Source organism: Equus asinus, chromosome 2 (assembly GCF_041296235.1).
Source record: "Equus asinus isolate D_3611 breed Donkey chromosome 2, EquAss-T2T_v2, whole genome shotgun sequence".
Lineage (NCBI taxonomy): Eukaryota > Metazoa > Chordata > Mammalia > Perissodactyla > Equidae > Equus > Equus asinus.
In genome coordinates this window covers 161,572,106-161,599,948 of record NC_091791.1, presented here as the reverse complement: position 1 = coordinate 161,599,948, position 27,843 = coordinate 161,572,106, and the positions used below count along the sequence as shown (strand labels likewise).

General features: G+C 39.0%; 1 protein-coding gene and 1 long non-coding RNA gene across 4 annotated transcripts in view; one reads left to right on the top strand and one right to left on the bottom strand.

Annotated features, from left to right (window-relative positions):
• Nucleotides 1-7,599: 7,599 nt before the first annotated feature.
• LOC123283018 (uncharacterized) lies at nt 7,600-19,089 on the bottom strand. 3 transcript variants are annotated; one of them, XR_011501355.1, is made up of 4 exons: nt 18,860-19,000; nt 17,629-17,801; nt 16,677-16,778; nt 7,600-14,949 (listed from the first exon to the last, which is right to left on the bottom strand). It is a non-coding gene; the product is annotated as an uncharacterized lncRNA (long non-coding RNA). The 3 variants fall into 3 exon arrangements; XR_006523447.2 differs by lacking the exon at nt 17,629-17,801 and having other exon boundaries at nt 18,860-19,089; XR_006523448.2 differs by having other exon boundaries at nt 16,677-17,801.
• Nucleotides 19,090-19,138: 49 nt separating this feature from the next.
• Nucleotides 19,139-27,843, top strand: part of EMC7 (ER membrane protein complex subunit 7) — a 12,429-nt gene continuing 3,724 nt past the window's right edge. The window contains exons 1-3 of the mRNA XM_014847297.3: nt 19,139-19,475; nt 23,465-23,584; nt 27,366-27,504. Of these exons, the coding sequence (XP_014702783.1) occupies nt 19,243-19,475; nt 23,465-23,584; nt 27,366-27,504 (492 nt within the window). The 5' untranslated portion in view covers nt 19,139-19,242. The remainder of the gene's footprint in view (nt 19,476-23,464; nt 23,585-27,365; nt 27,505-27,843) is intronic.

Genomic DNA, 27,843 nt, shown 5'->3' with positions numbered 1-27,843 from the left:
TACTCAAATGCAGAAGGTAGTATATTGAACATTTTAAAGTTTTTCTTTATGTAGTGCACGTTACTTTTTACGAGATGGCTAGCTGCAAAAGAGGGAAGCTACTTGCCTTGGTGTTGATAGGTCCCTCAGACCTTTATAATGAAAACTCAAGTAATGATTAAGTTTAATAGGGAGTTTTGTATACCATGGCTATCACTTTATTTCTAAATTAGTATATGATATCCATACTTATATATTAATTCATTATCCACACTGATGTCTTTGGAGAATAGTGGCATCAACTGGATTGAGGTACAACTTTCAAGGACATTTTCTCTTGTGTTCTTTCCACCCTTTCCTGCATATTATGACCTGTTTAATGGGTAGATGCTGGGAAGTTATCCTTACAAGAGCTTGACCCAAAAGAATTCTGATTACACCATTTCCAGGTCATCTTAAATTTATTCTAGTTTTTTACGGCTTTATTCAAGTATAATTGATATACAAAAGCTGCACATATTTAATGCGTAAAATTTGATGAGTTTGGACCTATACACAGGTGATATATACCTGTGGTACTATTACTACAATCAGAGTAATAAACATATCTCTCACCTCCAAAGTTCCTTGTCTCCTTTTTGTATATGTGTGTGGCAAGAACATCTACCATGAGATCTGCCTTCTTAACAGAATTTTAAGTGCACAATACAGCATTATTTACAACAGCCAAGATAAGGAAACAACCCAAATGTCCATCAGCAGATGGATAGATAAAGAAAATGTGTTTTATACATACACTGGAATATAAATTCTACCATTTGTGACTACATGGATGGACCAGGAAGACATTATGCTAAGTGAAATAAGTCACAGAAGGACAAATACCTTATGATTCCACTTACATAAGGTATCTAAAATAATCAAACTTAACAGAAGCAAAAAATAGACTGGTGATTGCCAGCGGATGGGAAGAAGGGGAAATGTGGAGTTGTGTTCAATGGGTGTAAAGTTACAGTTCTACAAGATAAGTAAGTTCTGGAGATCTGCTGTACAACATAGAGCCTGTTAACAAGAATGACTATCTTGTTCAGCCATTAATACCTTTGGAAGCTGAGGTGAATATTCCATTAAAGAAACTAATATAGTTCAAATTTTTGCTAAAAATAAAGTTGACTTTTTCCAGCTTGCTTTATAATACTTTGCTTTTTGATTTTCTTCTACATGCCATGTACATCCTTGTTCGTATTTAATTTAGACTGTAAGTCTGCTAGACTACACATGCCCTCAGAGCTTGTGTCCTGCATCGTACTAAGTAAATGGCTGCTTGGCAAATTCTAAGTATCCATTTTTCACTTTTTCTTTCCTTAATTGTTGCAGCAACATTCTTTCTAAATGACTGCTTTTGGCTCTTCAAGAAAAGGTCACATTTTTAATTACAAATGATACGCAAAAACAAAACTGTAGATTTCCTTTGGGTTTGCGATGCCATCATCTTGTATTAAAAAAAAATTTATATATAAATTATGTAAAATCATAGCCTTGAAAATATACCCACCCCTCACCTTCTCCCTGAGATAAGATTTTAACTAACATGGCCTGGTGAAATTGGCATGGTACAGTGGTTACACGATGACGGCAGATTGCATTCCTAACGCACAAAATAAAGCTATATGCCAAAAGCACTCCTTTTGTAGGGGTGTGGTTAGCCTAGAATAAATACATTTCCTGAACTGTCTCAAATGAAATTGCTGAACTTTTAATTCCAGACAGAGTTGCTTATGTTCTGGGGAATTTGAGTTTTTCCTTTTAAGGATTCAGAAGGAAGCTGTTCCGTAGCAAATGCACAGTCACAAGTAGTGTGACAGGGGAAAGAGCACTGGACTAAATCAGGGGACCCTGAGTTTTAAACACTTAGGAAAACTGAGGCTCAGAGAGATTATCAGGTGAAGTAGGTTTTATTTGTGTGGATTAGGAGAAATGAGTTTGACTTCAGCTCAGTACCTCAAAATAATAAACTCTGGTCCGTGATAAATCCTCAGTATAATATACAACTTCTGCTTTGACACCACAGAGCAAGATTATCTTGATAAAGCTAGGTCAGATTAGGCTTGGAAAGACGGTAGACAATATTTTGTATCAACTGAAACCTTTTTTATATTTCTGAAGGCTGGGCCAGAAGCTGAGCTAAATCCTTAATCCTTAATAAGCTTAGCTCCTTCGCTGTAGCCTGGCCTGCCCATATTTGTATACCTAAGATATTAAAGATCTCAATAAATACACAACAGCTAGTGGATTATAAGCTTTGAATTTCTGTATTTATAGAAACATTATAAAACTTTGTTTGGAAGACTAATCAATAAATGCATTGCCTTCTAACAGGATTTGCTGAATCACTCCCTTCAGTTTGTGGCCTCTTCTGCACTTTTAGTGAACTTAATGTTATTTCTCTGAAGCACCAGCAAAGCTGTAATCGTATCCCACAAGCACATTTTTGACTCCTACATACAGATCTTGATTTCCACTCATGAGCTCTTCCAACATTTTAAACCTATTTACCCAAGACAATTTGCCCCAGTCAGAGATTTGTGAGAATCAAGTGATTTTTTTCTCCTCCCCTCCCTTTATTTTTCTCCCAAGAGTTGTTACTATTCGATTGCAGCTTTACTAATGCCTCTTCCCCCAAAAGTGAGTCTGGAGACTGAATTCTGAAGTTAAGCCAATCCATTCCAAGCTTTCATTTCTTACCCTCTCCTCTTTGATTTGTACACCATTTACTGGTGTGCTAGTGTTTGGAATACAAAAATCAATCACTTGGTCTCTGCCCTCAAACGGTTTCCACTTTCAGCGTAGTGTGTTAGGCTCAGTGTAAGGAAATATAGGACTCTATGGGCTCACAGAGAAAGAACATCTAAACAGATGGTGGGAAAGGAGACTATAAAGAAAAGATTCACAGAAGTATCCTAAGTTGAAGGAAGATGGGTAGGAGTTAGCTAGTTGAGGAAAGGTAGTCCGGGCAAAGTAACCAGTGTGTCTGAAGGCATTCTGATAGGAAGCAAAAGGTACACCATGGAAGGTGACAGGAGAGTTATAATGAGGGGCCAGATAATAAAAGTTTTTGTGAGCTTTGAGAATAATATTTCAAATCCTTGAGTCTGAGTTAATATTCAGTGATTCAAAGCAAGTAAATTGCATGCAACTTTATGTTCCAGACAACTCATTCTGGCAACAGTGTGGAAGAGGAATTGCAAGGGGCTCAAGAGAAGCAGAAAGCTCTGTTAGAAGGCTATGGGGATGACCCAGGCCAGTAGGGGAGAGGTCCTGAACTAAAACAAAGGCAGTGGAATAAGAATAGGATATGAAAGAGATTAAAGTGGAAATTGTAGGAATAAATGAATGATTGGTGTTCCAGTTATCCATTGCTCTAAAACTTACTGGCATATCAGCAGGGTTGCTGAATGCGAGATCAACATAGAAAAATCTGTCATATATCTATACAGTAGCAATGAGAAAATAAAAAATGAAATTAAGAAAAGTATTCCATTTACAATGGCACCAAAAAGAATAAAATACTTAGAAATAAATTTAGGAAAATAAATTTTATACTCTGAAAACTACAAAACATTGTTGAAAGAAATTAGAGGACCTAGATAAATGGAAAGACATCCCATGTTTATGGTTTGGAACACACTGTTAAGACAGCAGTACTCCTGAAATTGATCTACAGACTTAACACAATCACTGTCAGAATCCCAGCTGACTTTGCAGAAATTGATAAGCTGATCCTAAGATTTACAAGGAAATGCAAAGAAATCAGAAGAGCCAAAACAGTCTTTGGAAAGAACAAAATTGAAGGACTCACAGTAATTTTTTAAATTGTAAATCATAGTAATCTTTTCAAGAAATGTTGCTGAGACAATCAGATATCTACATGCAAAAGAATGAATTTGAACCTCTTACACCATCCACAAAAATTAACTTAAAATGGATCAAAAACCTAAATATAAAAGCAAAAACTATAAAACTCTTAGAAGAAAACATAGATATAAATCATTGGCCTTGGATTAGTCAGTAGTTTCTTATACATTACACCAAAAGCTCAAGCAACAAAAGAAAAAAAATCAGATAAATTGGACTTCATCAAAAAAACTTTTGTGCTTCAAAGGACACTATCCAAAACGTGAAAAGATAACCTACTGAATGGGAGAAAATTTTTGCAAGTCGTATATCTGATAAGAGACTTTTATCTAGAATATATAAAAAACTATTACAACTCAATAATAAAAAGACAACCTAATTAAAATATGAGCATAGGGTCTGAAGAGACAGTTCTCCAGAGAAGATATACATGACAAATAAGCATATGAAAAATTGCTCAACATCATTAGCTATCAGGGAAATACAAATCAAATTCACAATGAGATACTACTAATACACACCAAGATGGCTATAATCAAAAAGAGATAATAACAAGTGTTGATGAGGATGCAGAGAAACTGGAACCCTCATACACTGCTGATGGAAATGTAAAATGCTGCAGCCACTTTGGAACACAGTCTGGTAGTTCCTCAAACAGTTAAACAGAGTTACCATATGATCTAGCAATTCTGCTCCTAGGTATACACCAAAGAGAAATGAAAATATGTCCACAAAAAAACTTGTACACAAGTGTTCATAGCACCATTATTCATAATAGCCAGAAAGTGTGATAAAGACTGAATGTTCATATGTTGAAATCCTAACCCACCCAAAGGTGACGGTATTGCTGGGGGGAGGGGGGTAAAGGAGGAGGGAGGGGCATTGGGAGGTGATTAGGTCATAAGGGTGGAGCCATCATGAATGGGACTATTATGAATGGGCCTCATAAAAGAGACCCTAAAGAGCTCTCTTGCCCCTTCTGCTATGTGAGGACACAGTGAGAAGAGAGCAGGCTGTGATCCAGGAAGCAGGCTCTTACCAGATACCAAATTTTCCAGGGCCTTGATCTTGGACGTCCCAGACTCCAAAACTGTGAGAAATAAATGTCCATGTCTAAACCACCCAGTCTATGATATTTTTGTTATAGCAGCCTGAATGGACTAAGACAAAGGGTAAACAACCCAAATGTCTATCAACTGATAAATGGATAAATAAAATGTGGTATTTCCATGCAATAGAATATTATTTGATAAAAAAGGAATGAAGTATTGATAAATGCTACCACGTAGATTAACCTGGAAAACATTATGCTAAGTGAAGGAAGCCAGTCACAAAAGACCACATTGTATGATCCCATTTATATGAAATGCCCAAAACAGGCAAATCTATAGAGACAGAAAATAGAATATTGGTTGCCTGGGATGTGAAAAGGGCCGGGGGGGGGGGGGGGGGGGGGGCGGGATGCAGATTGGGAAGTGACAACTAAGGGGGATAGGATTGAGGGGGTAATGAAAATGGTTTAGAATTGACTATGGTGATGGATATACAACTCTATACTAAAAGCCATTGAACTGTATGCTTTAAATGAGCGAATTATGTCTCAATAAAGCTGTTTTTAAAGAAAAACTTCGTGGCATAAAAGAACAACTTTTATTATGTTCACAATTTTGGGAGTCAGGCATTTTGGCAGGGCACAGCAGGAACTCCACCATGACTGGAGCCTAAGCTGGGGTGACTCCAGTCTTCTGGTATGGCTCAACTCTGATCATATGCATTGGTATGCTAGAACCAGGTTGCATCAACTTCTGGGAAAGACAGCTGTGCATGTCCCAATACCACCCTCAGTGGTATGACATGATAGCTGTAATTGGTCATGGTGGGAGTATTTATACCACAGAAATGAGAAAATGCTACAAATCAGGATTTCTTGATTTGAGTATTAGAGCAAGGTACCAAGAAAAAATGAAACGGAATGACATCAGGAGCCCCTCTAAAGAAAGTCTGCAATCATTTTGTGCTTTGTTGTTTTTGTTTGTTTTTAACTGAGACTTTAACATAAGTTGTTAACATGTGTCTCTCCCTAAGATGGCAGAATGAAAATTAAAAGTAGAACATTCTCATGCTGAAGTAATGCAGCCCTCTACCAGCCTGTGTCTTAGGTTTTCCATGTGACCACCACCATGTGACCTGATCTTTCAGCAAAAGTAAAAGATGGTAGCCTAGGTCAGGGGTACCAAAGAGCACCATGGAAAGCCAAGGAATCTGTTATTTATTCTTGAAGGATAGCAATTAGAATTTCACATTTTAAAGATTTTTTATTTTTTCCTTTTTCTCCCCAAAGCCCCCCGGTACATAGTTGTGTATTCTTTGTTGTGGATTCTTCTAGTTGTGGCATGTGGGACGCTGCCTCAGCGTGGTCTGATGAGCAGTGCCATGTCCGCGCCCAGGATTCGAACTAACGAAACACTGGGCCGCCTGCTGCAGAGTGCGCGAACTTAACCACTCGGCCACGGGGCCAGCCCCTAGAATTTCACATTTTAAATCTCAAGTTTTTGCAATGGGAGGGGCACAGGAAATCAGCACAATTAGGGTCCTTTGGCAATCCTCTTGCCCATGTCGAGGATGAAATCCTTTTGGTTGATCTGTTTAGAAGTTCCTACTACACTTTTCCTCTCTGTTTCAACACAAAAGTTTGGAAGAGTATGAACTCTGAATTAAATTTTCAAGTGTGTGGTGGCCAAAAGATTCTTATGCACATCAGCAAAGAGATTTAAAACCATACCTTCATTGAAAAAACACCCTATTTTATGTGCCTGCTCTGTGCAAGGCTTGGTGGGCTCTATAAGGAGGCACACACATGAAAAAAAGTGAAATAAGTGGCATAAAGCACGTGGAGGGAGGGATGTGATTGTGAGTGTTGTTTTTAAGTTTTTCTTTTTGGTGGGTGTAGCTGGATAGAGATTGATTACTTTAGTTGGAAGGATTCTGGGAAACATGGTCTCTGTGCTCAAATTAGCAATTTTGGGCAGTATATAGTAAATACTAAATTTGTTCAGACAAATACTTTATAAGCTTACTGTTGATAAATAAATGATAAGCAATAGGATATTTTGGAGTAGATGAAGAAGCCATTTGGGTTAGAATTAATTTGGCCTGACCTTTTCTAAAAGGGCCTGACGTGGCCTGTTGAGCATTCATTGTACATCTGCTTTAAATATTTACTATGTCCCAAAGACAAGAATGATGCCCTTAAAGATAGGGAAGTAAGGGGCTGGCCCCGTGGCCGAGTGGTTGAGTTCGCGCGCTCCGCTGCAGGCGGCCCAGTGTTTCGTTGGTTCGAATCCTGGGCGCGGACATGGCACTGCTCATCAAACCACGCTGAGGCAGCGTCCCACATGCCACAATTAGAAGGACCCACAACGAAGAATACACAACTATGTACCGGGGGGCTTTGGGGAGAAAAAGGAAAAAAATAAAATCTTTAAAAAAAAAAAAAAAAAAGATAGGGAAGTAAGTTTCCCCAAATCAACATTTCTTTTTCTTTTTAAGATCTTTTTTTCGTTTTTCTCCCCAAAGCCCCCCGGTACATAGTTGTATATTCTTCGTTGTGGGTCCTTCTAGTTGTGGCATGTGGGACACCGCCTCAGCGTGGTTTGATAAGCAGTGCCATGTCTGCGCCCAGGATTCAAACCGACGAAACACTGGGCTGCCTGCAGCAGAGCGTGCGAACTTAACCACTCAGCCATGGGGCCAGCCCCATATCGACATTTCTTTAAGGATAAGCATCTCTCCCTAAACTAAGGATTAATTACTGGCCTGCTGTGCTCATCTTGTGACCACTCACCTTGTGACCCCCCAACCTGCTGTGTTCATCGATCTGCTGCACCAGCAAAGCAATATTGTCACTATTGTAAAAGGGCCATTCCTATCATACATGATGTATGCTCTTTGTTCCAAGGTGGTATATAACCACTCTGTACAGCCCACTTCTTTGGAGTGTTTCCTTCCTTTGGGAAGGGACTCTCCCGGGCTATATGGTCCTCAGGGTTGGCTCATAATAAACTCACCCAATTTTGATTTATAGATTGTTTATGGATTTTTTTGTGTTGACACTGGATAGAATTTCTTTATCTTTGTCATCTAATTGGAATAGTTTTATTATTGTGGTCGGCCAAACTGCTGTGTTCTTCGTATCTTACAGTTAATCAGGATTAGATTGGCTTTAGAAAGATAAAGGGTGAACACACTAACACCTACAGTAGAAACAAAAAAAGCTTAACCCTCTTCAATTTGGCTCTGAACCTGCTCACATTTAATCTCTTCAACTCACTACTGCTAGTGACCTAATCGTACCTTCCTGGCACCTTAATATGGTTTTAGGAAATTTAGAAAATACTATGAGGCTACTACTTTGGATGGCAAAACTTTATGAACCTATTTGGCAGTTGTCTTTGAGGCACAAGTTTAAGAGAATTACTAAATCTTCTCCCTAAATAGAAGGATCTTTCCACTTGCAAGAAGATGAAATCATTTCCTGACTTAAAGTGCTTCAGTAGTTGTCTGCTGCCTCAGGATAAAGTACTTTGGTTACTGGGCCCCGAATGTTCTTGGCTTTGCTTTCCTCTCCAGCCTCATCTTGCCTTGACATCACACACACACACACACACACACACACACACACTGGGTGCCAGGGTACTCTTTGGCCAGTTCTTCTGACACGTCCTGCAATTTCAATTCCAGGCTTTCAAATTTGTTATTCCTTCTGCAAAGAACACTCCTCCCTCTCTCTCTATTTCCACCCACCACCCTCCCTCTCTTTTCCTAAAATAACTCTTCCTTGAATCTTTGAGTCTTAGCTTATTCTTCACTTCTAGTTTTTGGTTATGTCAGGTGTTCCTGCTTTGTGCTCTGAGAGTACTCTGCACTTCCCCTAACATGGTACGTATGTACAATTGTCTATACTGCATTTTACCTATTTTCTTGTCAATAGCTTCTTACGTAGGATCAATCTTTTAACTCACCATTATATCCCAGCTCTGTGCATCCTAAATAAGAAATGTTCAAGGCAAATTTGTTGAATAAATTAGTAAACAAAGGAACAAAGGGCTACTGGGTGTTTTTACTAAACCAGAGTATTTAGATAAGACCCAGGTGCCAGTACTTATCAGTCATCCATTCTTCTTGGCTGTAGCCACCAACTAGCACCTGTTTTTCTATCAAAGGAAGATTCATTCAGTAATAGAACCCCTGTAACAGGACCCTGCCATGCTGTCAATGAGCACCTCTGCAAACCCTCTGTTATGGCCATTGGGATTTGACGCCTCACACATGGATCATTAATTGTAGGACTGCATATTTTGTTGCAGAATTAATGTAAGGTGCTTGCTCAATAGGTACGCAGCACAGTACCCTTTACAGTTTAATTGTTTGGTAGATATGCGCTGATAATTATGATAAAACCCAGGGGACATCCAGCAGCTCATCAGGATCTCTATTGCAGATCTGGTGTGAAGGTCATTGCCCCCACCATATTGGTTGCTCCTCTAACCAGTTCCCAGAGAGGGATGGGAGTACGGAGCTCAGCAACTATCCACCTCTGTTCAAGGACTTCGCTGTTAACTTCTGGGCCTTTTTCTGCTCTCAACTCACCCCCACCCATACCCATGCAAAATCATAAAGCGTCTGAGAAATGAAAAGTTGTTTATATAGAAAAAGATTAGGGACCGTTGAGAACAAAGAGTTGGGTAAGTCTGGGATAGGAGAACTGAACTGCTCTAACAGAAATGTAGCTGTTGAAGAGTCCTTATCTGAAAATTACTCATATTCATTTTAATTTAATGGGTCAGAGTTTTCCAGCTAAAAGAACAATGATTAATGCTGTTTGCTGATTACTATTGTCACTTTTCTGTCTGGTAATAGGACACATGACCCTTGCCACTGTGAGACTAATTAATTTTTTCTTTTAGCAAAGCTTTCTGGTGTTGATGGAGAACTTTGGTCTGGGATGCAAAATCAGTCTCCCAAATCTTGGGTTTCCATAGCTGTGTTTGCTGTGTGGCCTAAAATATGACACAGGTGGACATTTTAAGCCATTAATTTCTTTCTGTAAAATGATATCCCTATGTGATTACAGGTGACTTTATTTCTAAGTGACGTCAGCAAATGAAGATTGAAAGGGACTAGATAAAATTACTTACTTTAAAATAGATAAAACATTTGATTGTATTGTGTACAATGGAAATGGAAACATGTTTCACCCTCCCCAAGAACAAATATATGGTCACAGAAGCTCCTTAAGTTGATCCTATTTCTAATCCTGCATTAATCACAGCAAGGTCACACTGAAATCATCTAGTGACGAATCACCATAATAATAATAGGACTTCCATTTACCGAGTGCGTTCCACATGCCTGTAGCTGTGCTAGATGCCTCGCTTACATTATCTCAATTAATCCTTATAACAACACTGTGGGATAAGTACTCTAATTCCTGTTTTTTCCACATGAGGAAATCCACGCTCAGCAAAGCAAAGCCACTAGGCCAAGGTCTCACTGTTAGCAATTGACATAGCCAAGAGTCAAACCCTGGTTTGACTCCACAGCCTGTGTGTGTATTCTTAACCCCCACACTGTTTTAAGTGTTGAATTGGAGCTGAACAGAAATTCATTAGTATCCTGATATATAGACATAACAATTTCAGCTTCTGGAAATTTACTAATAATTAACAGCCACACACGAAGCATTCTGCTTAAAAATAAAGTCCAGCATTTATATTATACTTAGCTTTTAAGAGCTTTACTAGATTACTTATTTGAAGCAAATATTTTCCCCTAAGTCAACAGCTCTCAAACTTGGGGTGCATCAGAATCACCCAGGGAGCTTGTAAACATAGAAATGCCCAGGGCCACATCTCTGGCCCACTGAGTCAGAATCTCTGTGGGCAGATCCCGGCATCTGACGTTTAATAAGCTTCCCAGCTGATGCTGACACACACAGAAGTCTGAGAGTCACTGAGGGGTGTGAATGGTGGGAGGGTTTTTTTAAGGGATGATAATTCTCAGGTTTGTAGTCTTACTTAGGGCCTCAGAGGAAGTTTGGGAATGGCTAAATCATAATGCATAAATTCCAAACCATTATCCTATCTAAATTTATCACATAATTGTCAACTGGCAGCATCTGTGGTATGCCCTTTCATAATGGAACCATTTGTCATCTCATTTTTCTTTTTTCCTTTTGAAAGATTGTTTATTAAGGATAATAGCTAGCATTCTGTTTTGTATGTGTTGAGTCTTTTTCACTTGGCATGCGAGAAATGGTTCCATTTCCAGTAACCACTATTAATAAAATTTCAAGCAGTTTAAACAACTGTTCAGACTCCAAATAAAGAATCACAAAATCCCAAGATTAAAGTCGTTGTGTATGGCCATATGTTACTTGAATTCTCCTTTACGGCGTCTCCACCAAGTGGCTCACTGGCCTATTCCTGTTAGATAGCTGGCACCTCCTGGGAACAGTCTATTCTGTCTGACTTAAAAAGTTCTTCCCTATAATAAGGTGAAACCTATTTCTCTAGTTTCCACGCATTGGTCCTAGTTCTAACCCCCTTGTCAGAACTTCCTACTCAAATCAGCCAAACTCTTTGCTCAAGAAAGTAACTCCCTGATTGCTGTTTTCCGGAAGTTCACAGAATGCCTCACTATTTATGTTGTCTGTGTTTGTTCCATGGCCAGAGCATGTCAGGCTATTTTCTGTACAGATGCACTTACAATTATAGATCTTAGACTAAATTCATGATTCACATAGGTTTTGTTAAAAATAAAGTTTAGTAATTCCATAGAGAGATTTGTTACACTAATCACAGGTGGAAATGACACTAGCATAAAAGAAAATTTGCAGTTCAATTATAATTTACAGTGAAGGGCAGCTACGCATCCAGGAAACAGTCCCTTCTCTATTCTCCTTTTCCTGAGACCAGAACGAGAGGCCAGCATTCTCCTCTCTCCGCCCTGATGCTTCCAGACATTAGTCCTTCTATCATGGGTCTTCTTTCCTGAAACTACTGTGATCTCTTTTTGTCACTTGTAGCCAATCTATTCAAGATATTTTGCCACCATCTTTTTAGCATCTGGTTCTACCTAGACTGCTACCATCATTGATAATGTCTTCAACATTCAAATTGATTCTTCCGATGTAAAACAAAGTACAAAAAAACTCCTTCTATGAGTCACTTGTACTTATTTCATAAGAGAAGAATATGAACTTATAGACATGCTCTAACAACTGAAAATTACACCCATGGGAAATTATATAGATGCTTTAATACATATCTTAAAGTTTGGTTTTTGGAAATTTATAGGCAAAAATATATCAATTTGTTTCATTAAACTCTCTAGGGTTAACTTCCACACAAACAGATAAAATACACCAACAGTGATTTATATTACAAAGCAGAAAGAGCAGCAGTTGAAAATTATGACCAAGTTGCGACAACACTGCGGGTGCAGCATTTCAGACAGCCCCCTGTCTGAAAACTGTAGGAATTCTATCTGCCTCTGCTCATTAATTGTGGAGCTCAGCAACCTGCCAAGTATTGTATGTCTGCCAGTCTTCCTCATGGAATTCTGGTTTACAGTCTGGTAAATCAGGGCCAACTTATGCATTAAGCACAGTGCCTAGGGTCCAGGATACTTTCAGGAGCCCAGAAAAACCTCTTAATTTCTTTGAAAATAAGATGAAAATAAAACAATAGTGAATATACAATAATAAACGTGCTGGATTATATTTGTCTTTATACCAATTAAGTTATAAAACAGAATTTTAAATTTTTTTATGGAGGAAAGGATCTACAAAGGCAAAAGTGCCGAGAGCCCCCTAAAACCATGATGCAGCCCTGTGGTAAAGTCTAATACTCTGCTAATGTAGCTCATGGATGCCAAATTTTAATGGCTCTTAATAACTCACAAAATATAGTATTTAGTGCTATATGAAAATTTATGGAGCTGCTTGTCATATGATCCTGAGAACTAAAGAAGAACTTGTATTTTAGCATCTGGACTGGAGGATCCCTATGGTTCACCAATGATCAGAGGACCATACTTTGATTATCACAGCTCTCCCCCGATCTCTCTACTCAAAGTGTAGCCCATGGACTAGCAGCATAAGGAATTTGTTAGAAATGCAGAACTTCAGGCCCTTCCCAGAACTTCCTAATCAGAATGTGTATTTTTAGGAAATCCTCAGGTGCTATGGGAAAATTGAGAGGCTCTGTCAGTTTTAGAAGAATCTATACCTAGGAAATACTCTGCATTTTAATAGGAAAGACTTATGCAAAAGTGATATAATTGAGTAAAAAAAAAATCCTTGATCAACAACTCTACCCATAAGAAAATGAGCAGTTCAGATCCCACTATAAGCAGAGGAATCTTCCAACAAACGTGGAAAAAGTGGTTATAAGAAGACAGCAAGAGGGCGGACCCCATGGCCGAGTGGTTAAGTTTGTGCGCTCCACTTCAGCGGCCCAGGGTTTCGCTGGTTCAGATCCTGGGTGTGGACCTAGCCCCACTCATCAGGCCATGCTGAGGTGGTGTCCCAACATTAGCAGAGCCAGACCTACAACTAGAATATACAACTATGTACCAGGGGGCTTTGGGGAGAAGAAGAAGATTGGCAACAGATGTTAGCTCAGGTGCCAATCTTTAAAAAAAAAAAATGTAGCTGTGCCAATAAAACTTTGTTAAAAAAAGACAGTAAGAAAACTACAAAACTCAGAAGAAAACACAGAGGATAAACTTCATGACACTGGATTAAGCAACGATTTCTTAGATATAACACCAAAAGCACAGGCAACAAAAGTAAAAATAGACAAATTGGACTACACCAAAATTTAAAACTTCTGTATATCAAAGGATGGTATCAACAGAGTGAAAAGGCAACCCATGCAATGGGAGAAAATATTTAAATCATATATCTGATCTTTGTAAATCATAAATCTGATAAGGAGTTAATATCCAGAATATATAACGGACTCCTACAACTCAACAACAAAAATATCAACTCTATTAAAAAATGGGTAAAGCATTTGAATAGACATTTCTCCAAAGAAGATATGCAAATGGTTAACAAGCACATGAAAAGATAGTCAATACCACTAGTTGTCTCAGTCCATTTGGGCTGCTATAATAAAATACTACAGATTGGGTGGCTTCTAAACAACAGAAATGTATTTCTTACAGTTCTGGAGACTGGTTAGTCCAAGATCAAGGTAGCAGAATGGTCTCTTTCTGGTGCGGACCTGCTTCCTGGTTCATAGATGGCTGTCTTCTCGTGTGTCCTCACATGGTAGGAGGGGCTAGAGATGTCTGTGGGGTCTCTTGTATAAGTAGACTGATCCCATTCATGATGGCTCTACCGTCATGACCTAATCATCTCCCAAAGGCCCCACCTCCTAATACCATCACCTTTGAGAGTTAGGATTTCAACATATGAATTTTGAGGGGACACAAACATTCAGGCCATAGCATTAGTCATTAGGGAAATACAAATCAAAACCACAATGAGATATTGCTTCTCACCCATTAGGATGACTATGTAAAACAACAACAATAACAACAATAAAACAGAAAATAACAAGTGTTGACAAGGATGTAGAGAAACTGGAACCCTTGTGCATTGCTAGTGAGAATGCAAAATAGTGCAGCTGCTGTGGAAAACAGTACGGCGAGCGCTCAAAAAATTAAACAGAATTACCATATGGTCCAGCAATCTCACTTCTGGGTATATACTCAAAAGAAGTGAAAGCAGGGACTTGAACAGATATTCGTACACACGTGTTCATAGCAGCACTATCCACAATAGCCAAAAGGTGGAAGCAACCCAAATGTCCAATGATGGATGGATTTAAAAAAACGTAGTTGGGTCCGGCCCTGTGGCTGAGTGGTTAAGTTCGGGCGCTGCGCTTCCGCGGCCCAGGGTTTCTCCAGTTCGGATCCTGGGCTTGGACATGGCACCCCAGGCTGAGGCGGCATCCCACATGCTACAACTAGAGGGACCCACAACTAAAAAAAAAAAATATACAAGTATGTACCAGGAGGCTTTGGGGAGAAAAAGGAAAATTAAAACCTTAAAAAAAAAATGTAGTATACACATAGAATGGACTATGACTCAGTCTTAAAAAGGAAGAAAATCGTGACACATGCTACAACAGGGATGGAACTTTGAGGACATTATACTAAATAAAATAAGCCAGTCACAAAAAGACACATACTGTATGATTCCACTTATATGAACTATCTAGAGTGGTCAAATTTATAGAAACTGAAGAGAGAATAGTGGTTCCCAGGGGCTGGGGGTAGGAGGAGTTGGGGAGTTGTTCAAAGAGCTTCAGTTTTGCAAGATGAAAAAATTCTGGACCCTGGTTGCACAACAATGTGAATGTACTTAATACTACTTAAGTGTACGCTTAAAAATGGGTACGATGGTAAATTTTATTTGTATTTTACCACAATTTTAAAAAAGGTAAAACTCAAATCAAGGCATGAAGAAGATCCAGCTTTTACACTTATTCTGCACAGATGTCAATAGAGGCCTAACGCGTTAGAAAGGCTGGCATGTGAGGCAGACAACACAGGGAAGGAACAAGGAGGGCATAGGGATGAATTGTATGGAGCTGGCGTTGAAATCCTGTGCTTCTCAGGTTCTCTGATGGGTCTTGGAGCCGCCCCTGTAACCTAGTCCTGGTGGTGCACTGAACATTGCTAAACTGCAGCCACAGGCCGGAGAGAAGCTGGGTCCACCAGGCCAGAAGAGCCCAAAAGCACAGAGGGTACTTAGTGTCACATAACTCCCATAGTCTAACACTTTGGCTTCTTATTCATTATTGCTCAAATACAGTAACTAACAATATTTATATTTTAGTATTTACAAAGCACTTTTGCTTGAATATCCCAGGATGTTTAGAATTTTGCCTCTTTTCTTACTACCAAAGATGATTATTTCCTCCTCGTGTTTATAAGTTGTTTAGTATGTCCTCACACTTCCCCAATTTATTTTACTTATGTTTTCTACAGAATTTGGTGGAAGGGATGAGAACTTAGAGTAAAATGAAGAAAGTGAAATCTTTCCTTGTAATTTATTTTTGCAGGGCTCTAAGGCAAGTTAGGATGCCACTTGACCACCTCTGAGAAAGGTGGATGACACATCCTGTTTCAGAGGACTTCGATAGGAAGCTTCAGAAAGCCAAACCTGGGGTCCTAGCAGATGATAGGCATTTTTAAATATTAAGAGAATTGGCTCCAGTTTACTTGAATGAAAAAGATTAGCTAATCTACGTGAAGTAAACGAGGTTTGAAAACTCAAAGGGCAAAAATCACTTAAATAGCAGGGTATACGGGGGATGAACACAGCTGAAGTTTCCCAAGCATTCTGCTAGTATTACTCTATTTTTAAAAAACAAACCTATTGATACTAAGAGATGCTGACAAGCAGAATACTGAGACAGAGGGGAAAAAAAGACCAAGATCACCACCAAACATGATACTTAAAATGATAATGAAAGCTCTAGGTAGAGATGGCAATGCTTTTTGGTTGATTCAAATCTTGAGTCCAAATTAAATTTTATTTTATATTGTTAGCAATTTTAGCCTGTATCTTTAGTTTGAAAAATAGCTTTTTATTTTTATAGTTATCAAAATATTTATTATATTAAAATATTTACAATTATAAAAATATTACAAAAAATCAGAAACATAAAGAACACTTTTTAAAAGAAGAAAATAAATATTACCTGGAAAGCTCAGTTAACCTCTGTCGGTATAATCCAACATTTATAAAAATTCTGTAAGTGTGGTTTTTGAGTGTTGTCTCTGTCCTTATCCTTGTTCACCCCCTTGTGGCCATAATATGAAGAAGCCAAGAGTCAGGCAGCAAAAAAGAAAGAGAAAAGTAAAGGGCCTGGATAATAAACTGATCACCTCTCACTTTAACACTATTTTCCATAATTAAACTAAGTAGGTCTGCTTGAAATCTATGTGGGTCAGGGTCCTGGCAGGAAATAAATGGACGACTTGAAGGGGTGATTGCAAATTATGCCTTCATTAAAGTTTCTGCAATCCTTCAAGGTCCAGCCTTCCAGGGCACGAAGCAGAGTGAAAGGTAGAAAGTAGAACTGGCTGGGCAAGCAGAGCAAGTCCAATCAAAAATCTTTCCCAAATATTTCATCACAATTATAGTTTCTTTTATAAGGCATACGTCCAAGGGCTACATTATGGAATAACTCGTACAATTTGGAGTTGAATATCTACGCAATTCCTGTGGTCTACCTGGAAAACTAGAGATAACAGAATTTCACACTCCCTGAAAAAACTTCAGCTCCTCTCCTCCATGCAAGGCCTGTGCAATAGCAGCCTGACATTTGAGGGGTTCAAGTCATTGGATACTTTGGTACTGGAGTGACAATAAGGTAGAAGTAGAAAGAGAAAGGCAGAAATGGGGCTACAGAGAACGCTACAGAGAGCTCATTTGCTGTTTGCTGCTGGGCCTCTTCCACCCTTTGTCCCACATACAAAGCAAACATCCCAGCTCCTACCTGGAGTATGAAGACCAGCGCTGATTACCTATTACTCATTGAACACGTGTCTAAGACAACAGGGAAGCAGGGTCACCAAAAATATGTGAAAGAACATCAGAAAAATTTGGGAAGAAGGCATTTTCATTCAGTGTATTTGTAACTTTTGTACCATTTTAGAAACGTGGGGGCCACCCTGAGTGGCCTAGTGGTTAAGACTGGTATGCTTCACTTCGGCAACTGGGGTTTGGTTCCCACTACACCACTCATCTGTCAGTGGCCATGCTGTGGTGGCAGCTCACATCCAAAAAAAACAGGAAGGTTGGCAGCAGATGTCAGCGCAATCTTCCTCAGCAGAAAAAAAAAAAGGAAAAAAGGGAAAAAAGAAAAGTGAAACTTTCATAGTTTAGCATAGTTTTAATGGTTATTGTTGGTGGAGAGGGTTGTAGCACATGAAAATCTTTTTACAGCAGCGCTGCTTCTTCCAAAGATCAAATGTGAAGAAATGGCTTGTCTTTAGAAGACTTAGGGAAAGTTACCCCTAAACGGCAGTTGCTGACCCTCAAGAGAATAGAGTATGGGGGTGGCCCCTGGCGCTGCAACCCTACCTCCCAGCCAGGGCTCCGAGTACGTGGCTCTTGGATCTCTTTGTCCAGTTTTTGTTACTCTTCCCTGCGAGGCTAACTCTAAGAGTGCACAGGGCAAAAACATGCATTTCTCTCAATAATCTTCAACAGGGATTCGTAGAAGGCAATGCTTAAGGCCAACAGAAATCTTGGGCAAGTCACTCCCCTTTCTATCATCAAGAAAATGGAAGAATTGGGGCAGACGATCTCTGAAATCTTGGCTTAGCCCCCATGATCAAGACTGCCAGGTTTTATCCCCTAACGTGGTGGTTATGCTCACGGTAAGACATTCAAAACAGGACGAATGGTGTGTGTCAGATAAATGTCCCCCAACTCTTTCCCCTTCTACCAGAGGCAACCCTTAGTAAACAGTTTACGTATTTTCCCACCTATTTTCTATCCAGAGGCATTATCTCCTTTAAACACACAAACGAGAGCCCTTTCATTCCATTTCACTCCTAGACAAAGATTCTCCAGAAGTTTTCTTTTAAGATTGGCACCTGAGCTAACAACTGTTGCCAATCTTCTTTTTTTCTTTCTGCTTTTTCTCCCCCCAACCCCCCCACCCCGCCCCAGTACATAGTTGTATATTTTTTAGTTGTGGGTCCTTCTAGTTGTGGCATGTGGGATGCCGCCCCACCGTGGCCTGATGAGCGGTGCCACGTCCGCGCCCAGGATCCGAACCGGCGAAACCCTGGGCCTCGGAAGCGGAGCGCGGGAGCTTAACCACTTGGCCCGGGCCGGCCCCCAGAAGTTTTTAAACGCTCTCTTCCGGACCTGTTTCTCCCGAAGCGGAGCCTTATTTGCAGACGCTACTTCACATCCTTGTTCCTCTCAGTCTTATCATCTTCTACTCCCGTGGGGTCCCGGCGTTGGCGGCTGCCACAGCAACACTAACTTAAACACTGTCAATGTGGGCGGCACCTGACACACTCCCGAGGACGCCTTGCACCCCCATCGCCTGGATTTCGCTGCCGGACTTCCGCCTCACTTTCGTCTCGCAAGCTGATTGGCCAACGCCTTCTTCACTCCGGTTTGACCCACAGCGCTCGCCAGAACCCGGCGCTCAGCGATGACGACATCGGCCGGCGGCGGCAGCGGCGGCTGGGAGACGGGGCGGGTTTCCGGGGCTGCCGGCCTGACCTGTGAGAGCTGCTGTCATGGCGGCTGCTCCGTGGGGCTTCTTTTTCGTCCTGCTGCTGCTGCTATCAGGGGATGTCCAGAGCTCGGAAGTGCCTGGGGCTACCGCCGAGGGCTCGGGAGGGAGTGGGGTCGGCATAGGAGATCGCTTCAAGATTGAAGGGCGGGCAGTTGTTCCAGGGGTGAAGCCCCAGGACTGGATCTCGGCGGCCCGAGTGCTGGTAGACGGAGAAGAGCACGTCGGCTTCCTTAAGTGAGCATCCTCAGCGCAGCGGGAAAGCGGTTGGGATGGAAGCCGGAGGGGAATTCCCGTTAGGAGAGCTAAGTGTCAAAACCTCACGACGTCGCTGTCGGAGGGTAGAGGGGCGGGCGCTGCCAGCGGTCTGTACAGGGAGACCTGGAGAGCCAGTCGGACACTTTCCCCTTCCCGGTCCCGTACCTCAGAAATGAGGATGGCAGGTGCTCTCCCCGGGGATGGAGCAGTGGGGTCGGTTAACTTCAACTCCATTTCTGCCGTATCTGGGGACGACCACTCCTGGGCCCTGGGGACAAGTGGACCATTTGTCTGTTGCTGAATTCTTAACTTTGCATCTCATCTGGTTGCCCTGAAATCTGCCCGCTTTTTGCGTTCATTTCAGTCTTGGTAGCTTGATGTTGTGTAGAAAGTTGCTAAGCAATTGGGAATTCTCAAAGCCCAAAGGGCTTCTAGTGATGACAGAGACTAGGAGGCTAATGTTGCTGCTTCTAAAATTAATGGGCCCTGAAGTCCCTAATCAAGGCACCTTTTTTGCCTGGAGGTGGGATTGTTGTTCTTTTTTACAGTTGAATTCATCGAGGGATTTGTAGCGTCACACTTGCCATTTTATGTGAGACTAGGGTTTCTCCACGTTGCTTACACGCTACTGCCCTTTCTAACTATTAGGAGAAATGGGATTTCAGCCTGTATTAAAAGACGTGGTGAATTTATTAGCACTCTAGATTGGTAGCAGCCTGATTTTCAGATGTCTAGGCACAAGTACGATGTTGTAAATCTTTCTGTCGCTGCTTGGAAACCGAAACTACGAACTGGAAGAAAATATTTCGGAAAGAAAGTGTTTCTCTGATGGATTTGTACACCAGCAAGTGGTGTCTGAAAACCAGACAAGTTAAATGTGGACATTTACTTCTAAATCTCATTTGCTGATATTCAGATTATCCAGGTGCTGTTGAATGAGAATTCAACCTCAGATTAATAAATAATGACAAGAAGCTGACAACTGGTATTTTAATGCCATTTGTCATTAAAAATCTGGCATTAGGGCTTTCTTTAGGGTTTACCCTAATTAATGATGTTTCTTTAAGGTTTACCCTAAATAATGATGTTAATCTTTGGAAAATTAGCCTTAATTGACCATTTGGCCTCTCTTTTCTGTAGTATATAATTCTTTTAAGAAGCATTTTTATTTTAAAATAATATATAAGTAGTATGTTTATTGAATAAAATATAAACAAGAAAGTAGAGATAACAACCCTTACCATTTTATTGTATCTTTTTGGAATCATATGACCTATGTTTTTAATAATAAAATACAGCATATAGTATTTTGTAACCTGGTTTTTTTCACTCAATACTTTGTGAGCAGCTTCTGATACGGTTTCATGTTCTTCCATTTTTATATGGGAAGGTCGATTAAGAATTAATGTGGGGGCCTGCCTAGTGGTGTAGTGGTTGAGTTCGCATGCTCTGCTTCAGCAGGATTTGCGAGTTCGGATCCTGGGCATGGACCTAGACACTGCTCATCAAGCCATGTTGTGGCATCATCCTACATATAAAATAGAGGAAGATTGGCACAGATGTTAGCTCAGGGACAATCTTCCTCCCCCCCCCCCCAAAAAAAGAATTAATAGGATCTTATGGTGGTAAACTTGTTGGAAGAGGGCTAGGTGATTTGTGCCTGTGATGCATACCTAGCATGCAATTTTGACTAATAGGTGTTCTTATTGGAGGTGGCTTGGGACTTGGCTAATGGGGATGAGGAGAGTTTCAACTGAGGACTCCCCAAGCCTCTTCTTGCTCTCATCACTGTGTGTATAAACCATAATTTATTTAACCAGTCCTCTGTTTTGGGGCATTTAGATAGTTTTCAATTTTTTGTCGTAGTAAGATTATGCACCTTACTTTTTCTGAACTTTTTATTGTGGAAAATTACAGACATAGACTAAAATGAACAGAATAGCTTAGTGAATCCTTAGATACCCATCACAGTCTATGGTTTCATTTCATATTTTCTGTGCACCTCATATTTTTTTATGGAATGTTTAAATGTGATCCTAAACATAATATAGTTCCACTTGTAAAAGCATTGTGTATTTCTGAAAGATAAGGGCTTAAAAAATAACAATATCGTTATTGATTCAGTAAAATAAATAATAATAATGCCCAAATAACATCATCTAATACTCAGTACATTTTTATGTTTCCTCATTTATCTCAAAAATGCTTTTATGTAGTTCTTCTTTCAAATCAGGATCCAACAAGGCCTCCATATTGTAGAGTACTTTTTTAAAGCCAAGTTTTAAAATTTCATTATAAAATTTATATGTTCTCTTTCTAAAGTAAACTATTTACCTTAGGGTCAAAAATATATTTGCTTTTTCTTTCTTTCTTTCTTTTCTTTTCTTTCTTTCTTTTTTTTCACTAAGATTCACCCAGAGCTCACATCTGCTGCCAATCTTCTCTTTTTATATGTGAGCCACCACCATAGCATGGCCACTGACAGAGAGTGGTATAGGTCTGTGCCCAGGAACCGGGCCTGGGCTGCTGAAGTAGAGTGCGTGGAACTTAACTACTAGGCCACTGGGGCTGTCCCTATTTTCTTTTTCTTTAGGCGGTTAGTTCTGCTACTATTTGTGTTGCATAGTTATTAGTTTGCTTCTCTTTTTTTCTGGATCTAGAAAAACGTTTTGAAATTCATTCAGTTAGGGTGCCATCAAGAAGCAGAAGATATGCTCAAATTAGAATAATTCAAGGATAACTTAATGAAGGGATTAAACAGTGTAGTCATGGTGTAGGGAAACAACCAGATTGTGCAGTACCCTGTAGTTTACAACCTCAAGGCTGTTATCACCTCTAAGCCTGAAGGGAAGTCAGGAAGTAAAAGCTACGAGAACCTAGAAGGGAAGAAAAGACCACTTTGAGAATTGTGTGTCTTGACACAGCCAGTCAGAGATGGTTTCTCCTAGAGAGAGCTGGGGGAAAATACACTAAGCTCATTTTCTTCCCTCCTCCAGCCTGTAGAGAGCAAGAGGGTGGAGAGTGGATCTGAAGGGCAAATGGAAGGCATCCAGCTCAGGAATAAGTTAACCTGATGTTTATATTTCAATTCTGGTTTAGTTTACTGTGTACTTTGAAGGAACACTTTTTCCTCTTCTTAGTAAATATTGTGGATGTGGCAGAACCAATGATTCCTTTAACCTTGAAAGAGCCTAATGATTTAAGAAGCAGTATTTTAGTGTATTATTATGATATTGGGAATTCTCTGATAAAGTTGATCCTTTTAGAACCATTTGTTTTCCTGAAACAGAAACTTCTCAGAATGGCAGTTTTTCATTATCAAAGCAAATTAACTTTGAGTTATGAACATGAAGTTATCAGCTCTTGATGGGATGGTTTTCTAAGTCTAGAAGGTTTAGAATAAATCAGTAAGGAAAAGGTGGGTGGTTTTAACTACGTAAGCATTTTAAACTTGTGCACATCCAAAAAGAACTAACCAAAGTGGATGGGAACTATTTGTAACAAGTGGAACAAACACTACTTAAATACACTTTTGTAAAAAAGAAAAACAACAAAATGCAAATTAAAACTAGAAAAACCATTTTTACTTAAGACATTGTTGGAGGAGATCAGCAAAATTGGAACCCTAATATTGTAGTAATAATGTATATGATAGCTTCCCTTGAGTGAGGACATGGCCTCAGAATAGGAACATGTTCCTGTCACCTGTTATCTCTGCCCCACCGAAGGAATAGAAGGACTTTCAGCGTCAGAGTTCTCTGCTACTGTGGAGTGGTCTAGGGCATTTTCAGAACCCGTTTAGTGTAATTATGGAAGCTGAAGTGTGGGACACCTCTTGCCAGTTTTTTGCTAATTGCTCTGAATGTCATCTTGAAGGAGTTGATTTGGGAGTTAACAGATGATTTAAAACCTGAGAAAAGAATAAGCTATTGCTAAGAAGTGACTAAAGATGATTTTCATTTTTCCAGGACAGATGGGAGTTTTGTGGTTCATGATATACCTTCAGGATCCTATGTAGTGGAAGTTATATCTCCAGCTTACAGGTTTGATCCCGTCCGAGTGGATATCACTTCAAAAGGAAAAATGAGGTGAGGGCACTGGATTTAATTTTTACTGAAGGCTAGGCTACTGAATACTTCATTATATATTCCTTTTAGAATTTATAGTTGAGGTTGAAAAGTTTCTTATTTAAACGACAAGTGTTCCTTAAAGCATTTAAAACATCCTTATGATGTTTTAATTTGAGCATTGATAATATTGTAAAGTTGAACTTCCTCCTGCTTTGGCTTCAAATTTATTTTAAAGCTCCTAACATTGATTATATAGAGAAGAGGTAAGATCACTTACTATGGGAGCAAAAGCGCTGTGACAGTTATAGTTGAAACGTGATTATTAAAGTGGGAAATTAACTTTATACATATTAAGTGGGAAATTAACTATATACATTGAAAATACTATTCATCACTGTTTTTCAGTGAGATATTTTAATAATACCTTTTAGTACCTATCTGATAGTATGTTGATCTAAAAATTTCTATAGTTCTTTTCTGGAATATTTGTGTGCAGTAGAAATTTGGTATTTCTTCAGAAAACAGTAGATTGATTGCATTGTGGAGTTTATCTCAAAGTGAGGATTATGATAAGAAAAAGAAAGCACAGTGTCAGAGGCTGGCAGACTAGGAAAAAATTTCAGAATTTCTAAGTAGATGAACATATGCTTTGAAGTTGAGGTGAAAATAATTTTGGACTAATTCAGGTTTTGAGTGTGGAATATCACAAACGCATCTGAAGTTGGCATCAGTTGTATACACAACTGTCCACAGTGTTCAGATTCAGCCTTCTGTTATAATCCCCATTTATTTATTTGCTTATTTTTTTGTTGTCTCATGCCAATAGTACTCTTTGGTCTAATCTCACTAGGAAGTATATGAAGCAATTTTATTTATGTATTTATTTCTAGCTTTATTGAGGTATAATTGAAAAACATGAAACAGTTTTACGTGGTGGTGTGTCTTCTTTGTTTGAGCTATCCCAAAATTACTCCATGTGTAGTAATAAAGCACGAGTTGTGCAAAGGTAAAAATAATTTGGAGTTGGAGGAGCTGTATTTCATTGCTCACCTTTTCAGTCTGTGCCAGGCATATTTAGGTTGATCTCTAGAGACCTCAAATTGAGGTGACATAATAGAGAGATGTTTGGTTAGTACCATGATGTTCACATTTGAGTTAGTGTTTACTCCTAAAATGTTTTCCTTCTTTCTTTGCTTTTTTTCGACATTAAAAGTTTTTGAAGTGTACTGTAAGTATCTGTGATTCAGATAGTGAGTCACACCGAGAGCTGTCTCATCCTTTCTGGCAGCTGCATATTAGTCCCTTGATGCCAGCTCCTGTTGGTGGACAGGTAGGGTTTTCTTTCTTCTCTTTTAGCACATATAGTGAACAGAGACAATTATTCTGTGGTAATTTACATTCTTGATATTATCATGAAACCGATACCACAATGCCACTAAAAATACCTTCTTTGGAAACAAATTACTTTTCCCCCTACTTTTGAAGCTAAATTGTTGCCTTAGAATATTCTACTTTGTTCAAATACTAGTCATATTTCTTGCTGTTGCCTGTTTAAAGCAAGGGTGAAGCTTCAATTGAAGGTAATTCCTTGCAAATATATGTATAAATATTTTTTGATGGAATAAATGGATTGTTTCAAAGTCATGAACCTCTTTAGGTATTGACTTTCTCATGTCTTTTTAGAGGCATAAAGATTGTTAAAAATATAAATAAGTAAAATTCTAGTATGTTACATCTAAACCTTAAAGGACTTATCATGACTTTTTACATATTTTAGAATTGCAAGCTTAGGGATGGTGGGTTATATGAGTTACAGTATACATTACATACAGATTTAAAAGTTTTAAAAAAATATTGAAAACACTGAATACTGGAGGAAATGAGAGTTATTAAAAGGAGTTACTTGTCTATTAAAAACTATAAGTTACTTTTATTCTTTTTACTCTAAATTTTGAATAAAGTCATCTAAGCAAATGGAAATATTTTTCTAAATACAAAGTTTTATTTGCCTTTTTATCTTGGGTAAAGAGTACTTCCTGCTTTGGCGTTTAAGGACTGATTGCGGCTGTGGTATTCATATTCTCAGATCCCTTCCTGATGACTGGATGCCTGAAGCATAGGTTAAAAAAAACAAGGCCCTTGTCATTTTAATAATTGGCAGTGGGAGAGAGTAGAGAACAAAGTAGAATTCATATAAGGTCCTAATATTCTTGACCAATATTTTGTAGGCGTGCATAAGTTAGTCTCAAATATATGTGGGACTTTCATTTCTGATATTTAGCAGAATGGAAAATCTTAGAAATGCTGGATAAAATCTGACAAGCATGTCCTTTTAAATGTATAGCTCCCAAAAAAGTAAGGGAAATCCCCAGGGGATAAACTATAAACCACTTTCCCACCTGGGGGTTTTGATATTCTCTAACCAAAAGGACTAGATTTTATTAGCAGTGTGTAGATAGGAGGCAAGCCTTGGGCTTGCTTGGAGTCGGAATTAGATCTAAGACTTGATTCTCCCTTTGACCCTTGATGCTAAAATCTAAAAGACCAGACTCCCAGTCTGGCCCTGGCTTTTGGAGGGAAAAATCTCACCTGAAAGTTGATAGTCACAGTCCTACCCTCACTGAAATTTGGGGTATGGTCCTGCATGATCCAGAAACTTCCAAGCTGAACAGTTAACAAGATAGTCTCTGGTCGTAATCCCAGACTCCTGGCAGAGACAAATGTGCAACCTCTCTGGAAGGAGAAACTCTGTCCAGGCCCACGCATAAATAAAGTCTACTTCAGAATACCCAAGAAAACAAGGTCAGCAGATGAATCAGACCTCCAAGAACTTTAAATAGTAGAATTATTGGATATAGACTATAAAATATTTTATATTTAAAATGCTTAAAGAAATAAAAGAAAGACTAATTGCCATAAGAATAAGATACTACCAAAGTAGACCATAGATATTTGAAAAAAGAATAAAATAGAACTTCTGCGATAAATATCAGCATTGGAATAAAAAACTCAATGGACGTGTTAAGCGTCTGAACAGAGGTTTGATGAACTGGGAGATAGATCAGAAAAAATTACCCAGCATACAATACAGATACAGGAATGGACACTATGAAAGTGATAATTTTACAAGATCTGGAGTAAATATTGAAAAAGTCTAACACATGTCTAATAGAAGTTCCAGAAGGAAATGTTAGAGAAAATAGGGGAGGCAATTTTCAAAAAGTAAACCTGAATATGTTTGAACATGAGTGAGAGTTTTGATTAAAATTAGTGGCATCTCTGCTGAAAATGTAGTGTTACCTATGGTGCTGTTATGAGACTTTATTAAATCATAAATTTTTCCTGCAAAATAGCATTGAAAATTGGGTGCACCCAATAAAACATATCTCAGACAATCAAAAAAATAAAATCCAGCATTTTTGTATATTTATAATAAAGTTATTATTAAATATAACCAAAGAGCTTTAGAGCTGGAAGGATTCTAAAAGAACTTTTTGTATAACCAGAGAAGTTAAGAACTTGTCTAAGCCCACAGGCCTAGGTAATAACGGAACTACAGCTAGAACCTAGGTTTCTTGATTGCAAATTTAGTCTTCTTTCTTTAAATTTTGCTAAGTATTTTAGATATACAGATACATCTACTTTGATCAGATTTTCAAGGTCAAAGGTTTAGATGCCAAAGCATTTTGGAAAAATCTAAAGGTACTTATAAGGGCTTGCTGATATATTATAAGCAGTTCTTGTAACTTGTGATGTTTTCAGTAGAATTGCTGATGCTTTTTTCACGTTGCTTTATCAGAGCAAGATATGTGAATTATATCAAAACATCAGAAGTGGTCAGACTGCCCTATCCTCTCCAAATGAAATCTTCAGGTCCACCTTCTTACTTTATTAAAAGAGAATCATGGGGCTGGACAGACTTTCTGATGAACCCAATGGTATGTATCAGGCTACAATAAAGTATCTTCACTAATTTTTAACTTGCTTGCAGGCAGTCGAAAACTTCTAACTCTTGTGAGAAGGAAAGCTGAGATCAGATTGTTGGACGAAAGGATAATTGTGAATAGCTGTGGATCTCAGGAAAATAGTAGCTTTGCGAATACATAATGAGAAGAATATAGTGAAAATTGCCTAGTAGTTTTGACATGGAAACATGTGACAGAAGTTGGACAAATACTTATGATGAAATGTTTTAAAATTCAAATAGAATAAGAGTGTATGGTAAGTCACACATAGAGCTGGTTGCATAGTAGTCCATTGATGAATGTGCCATCATT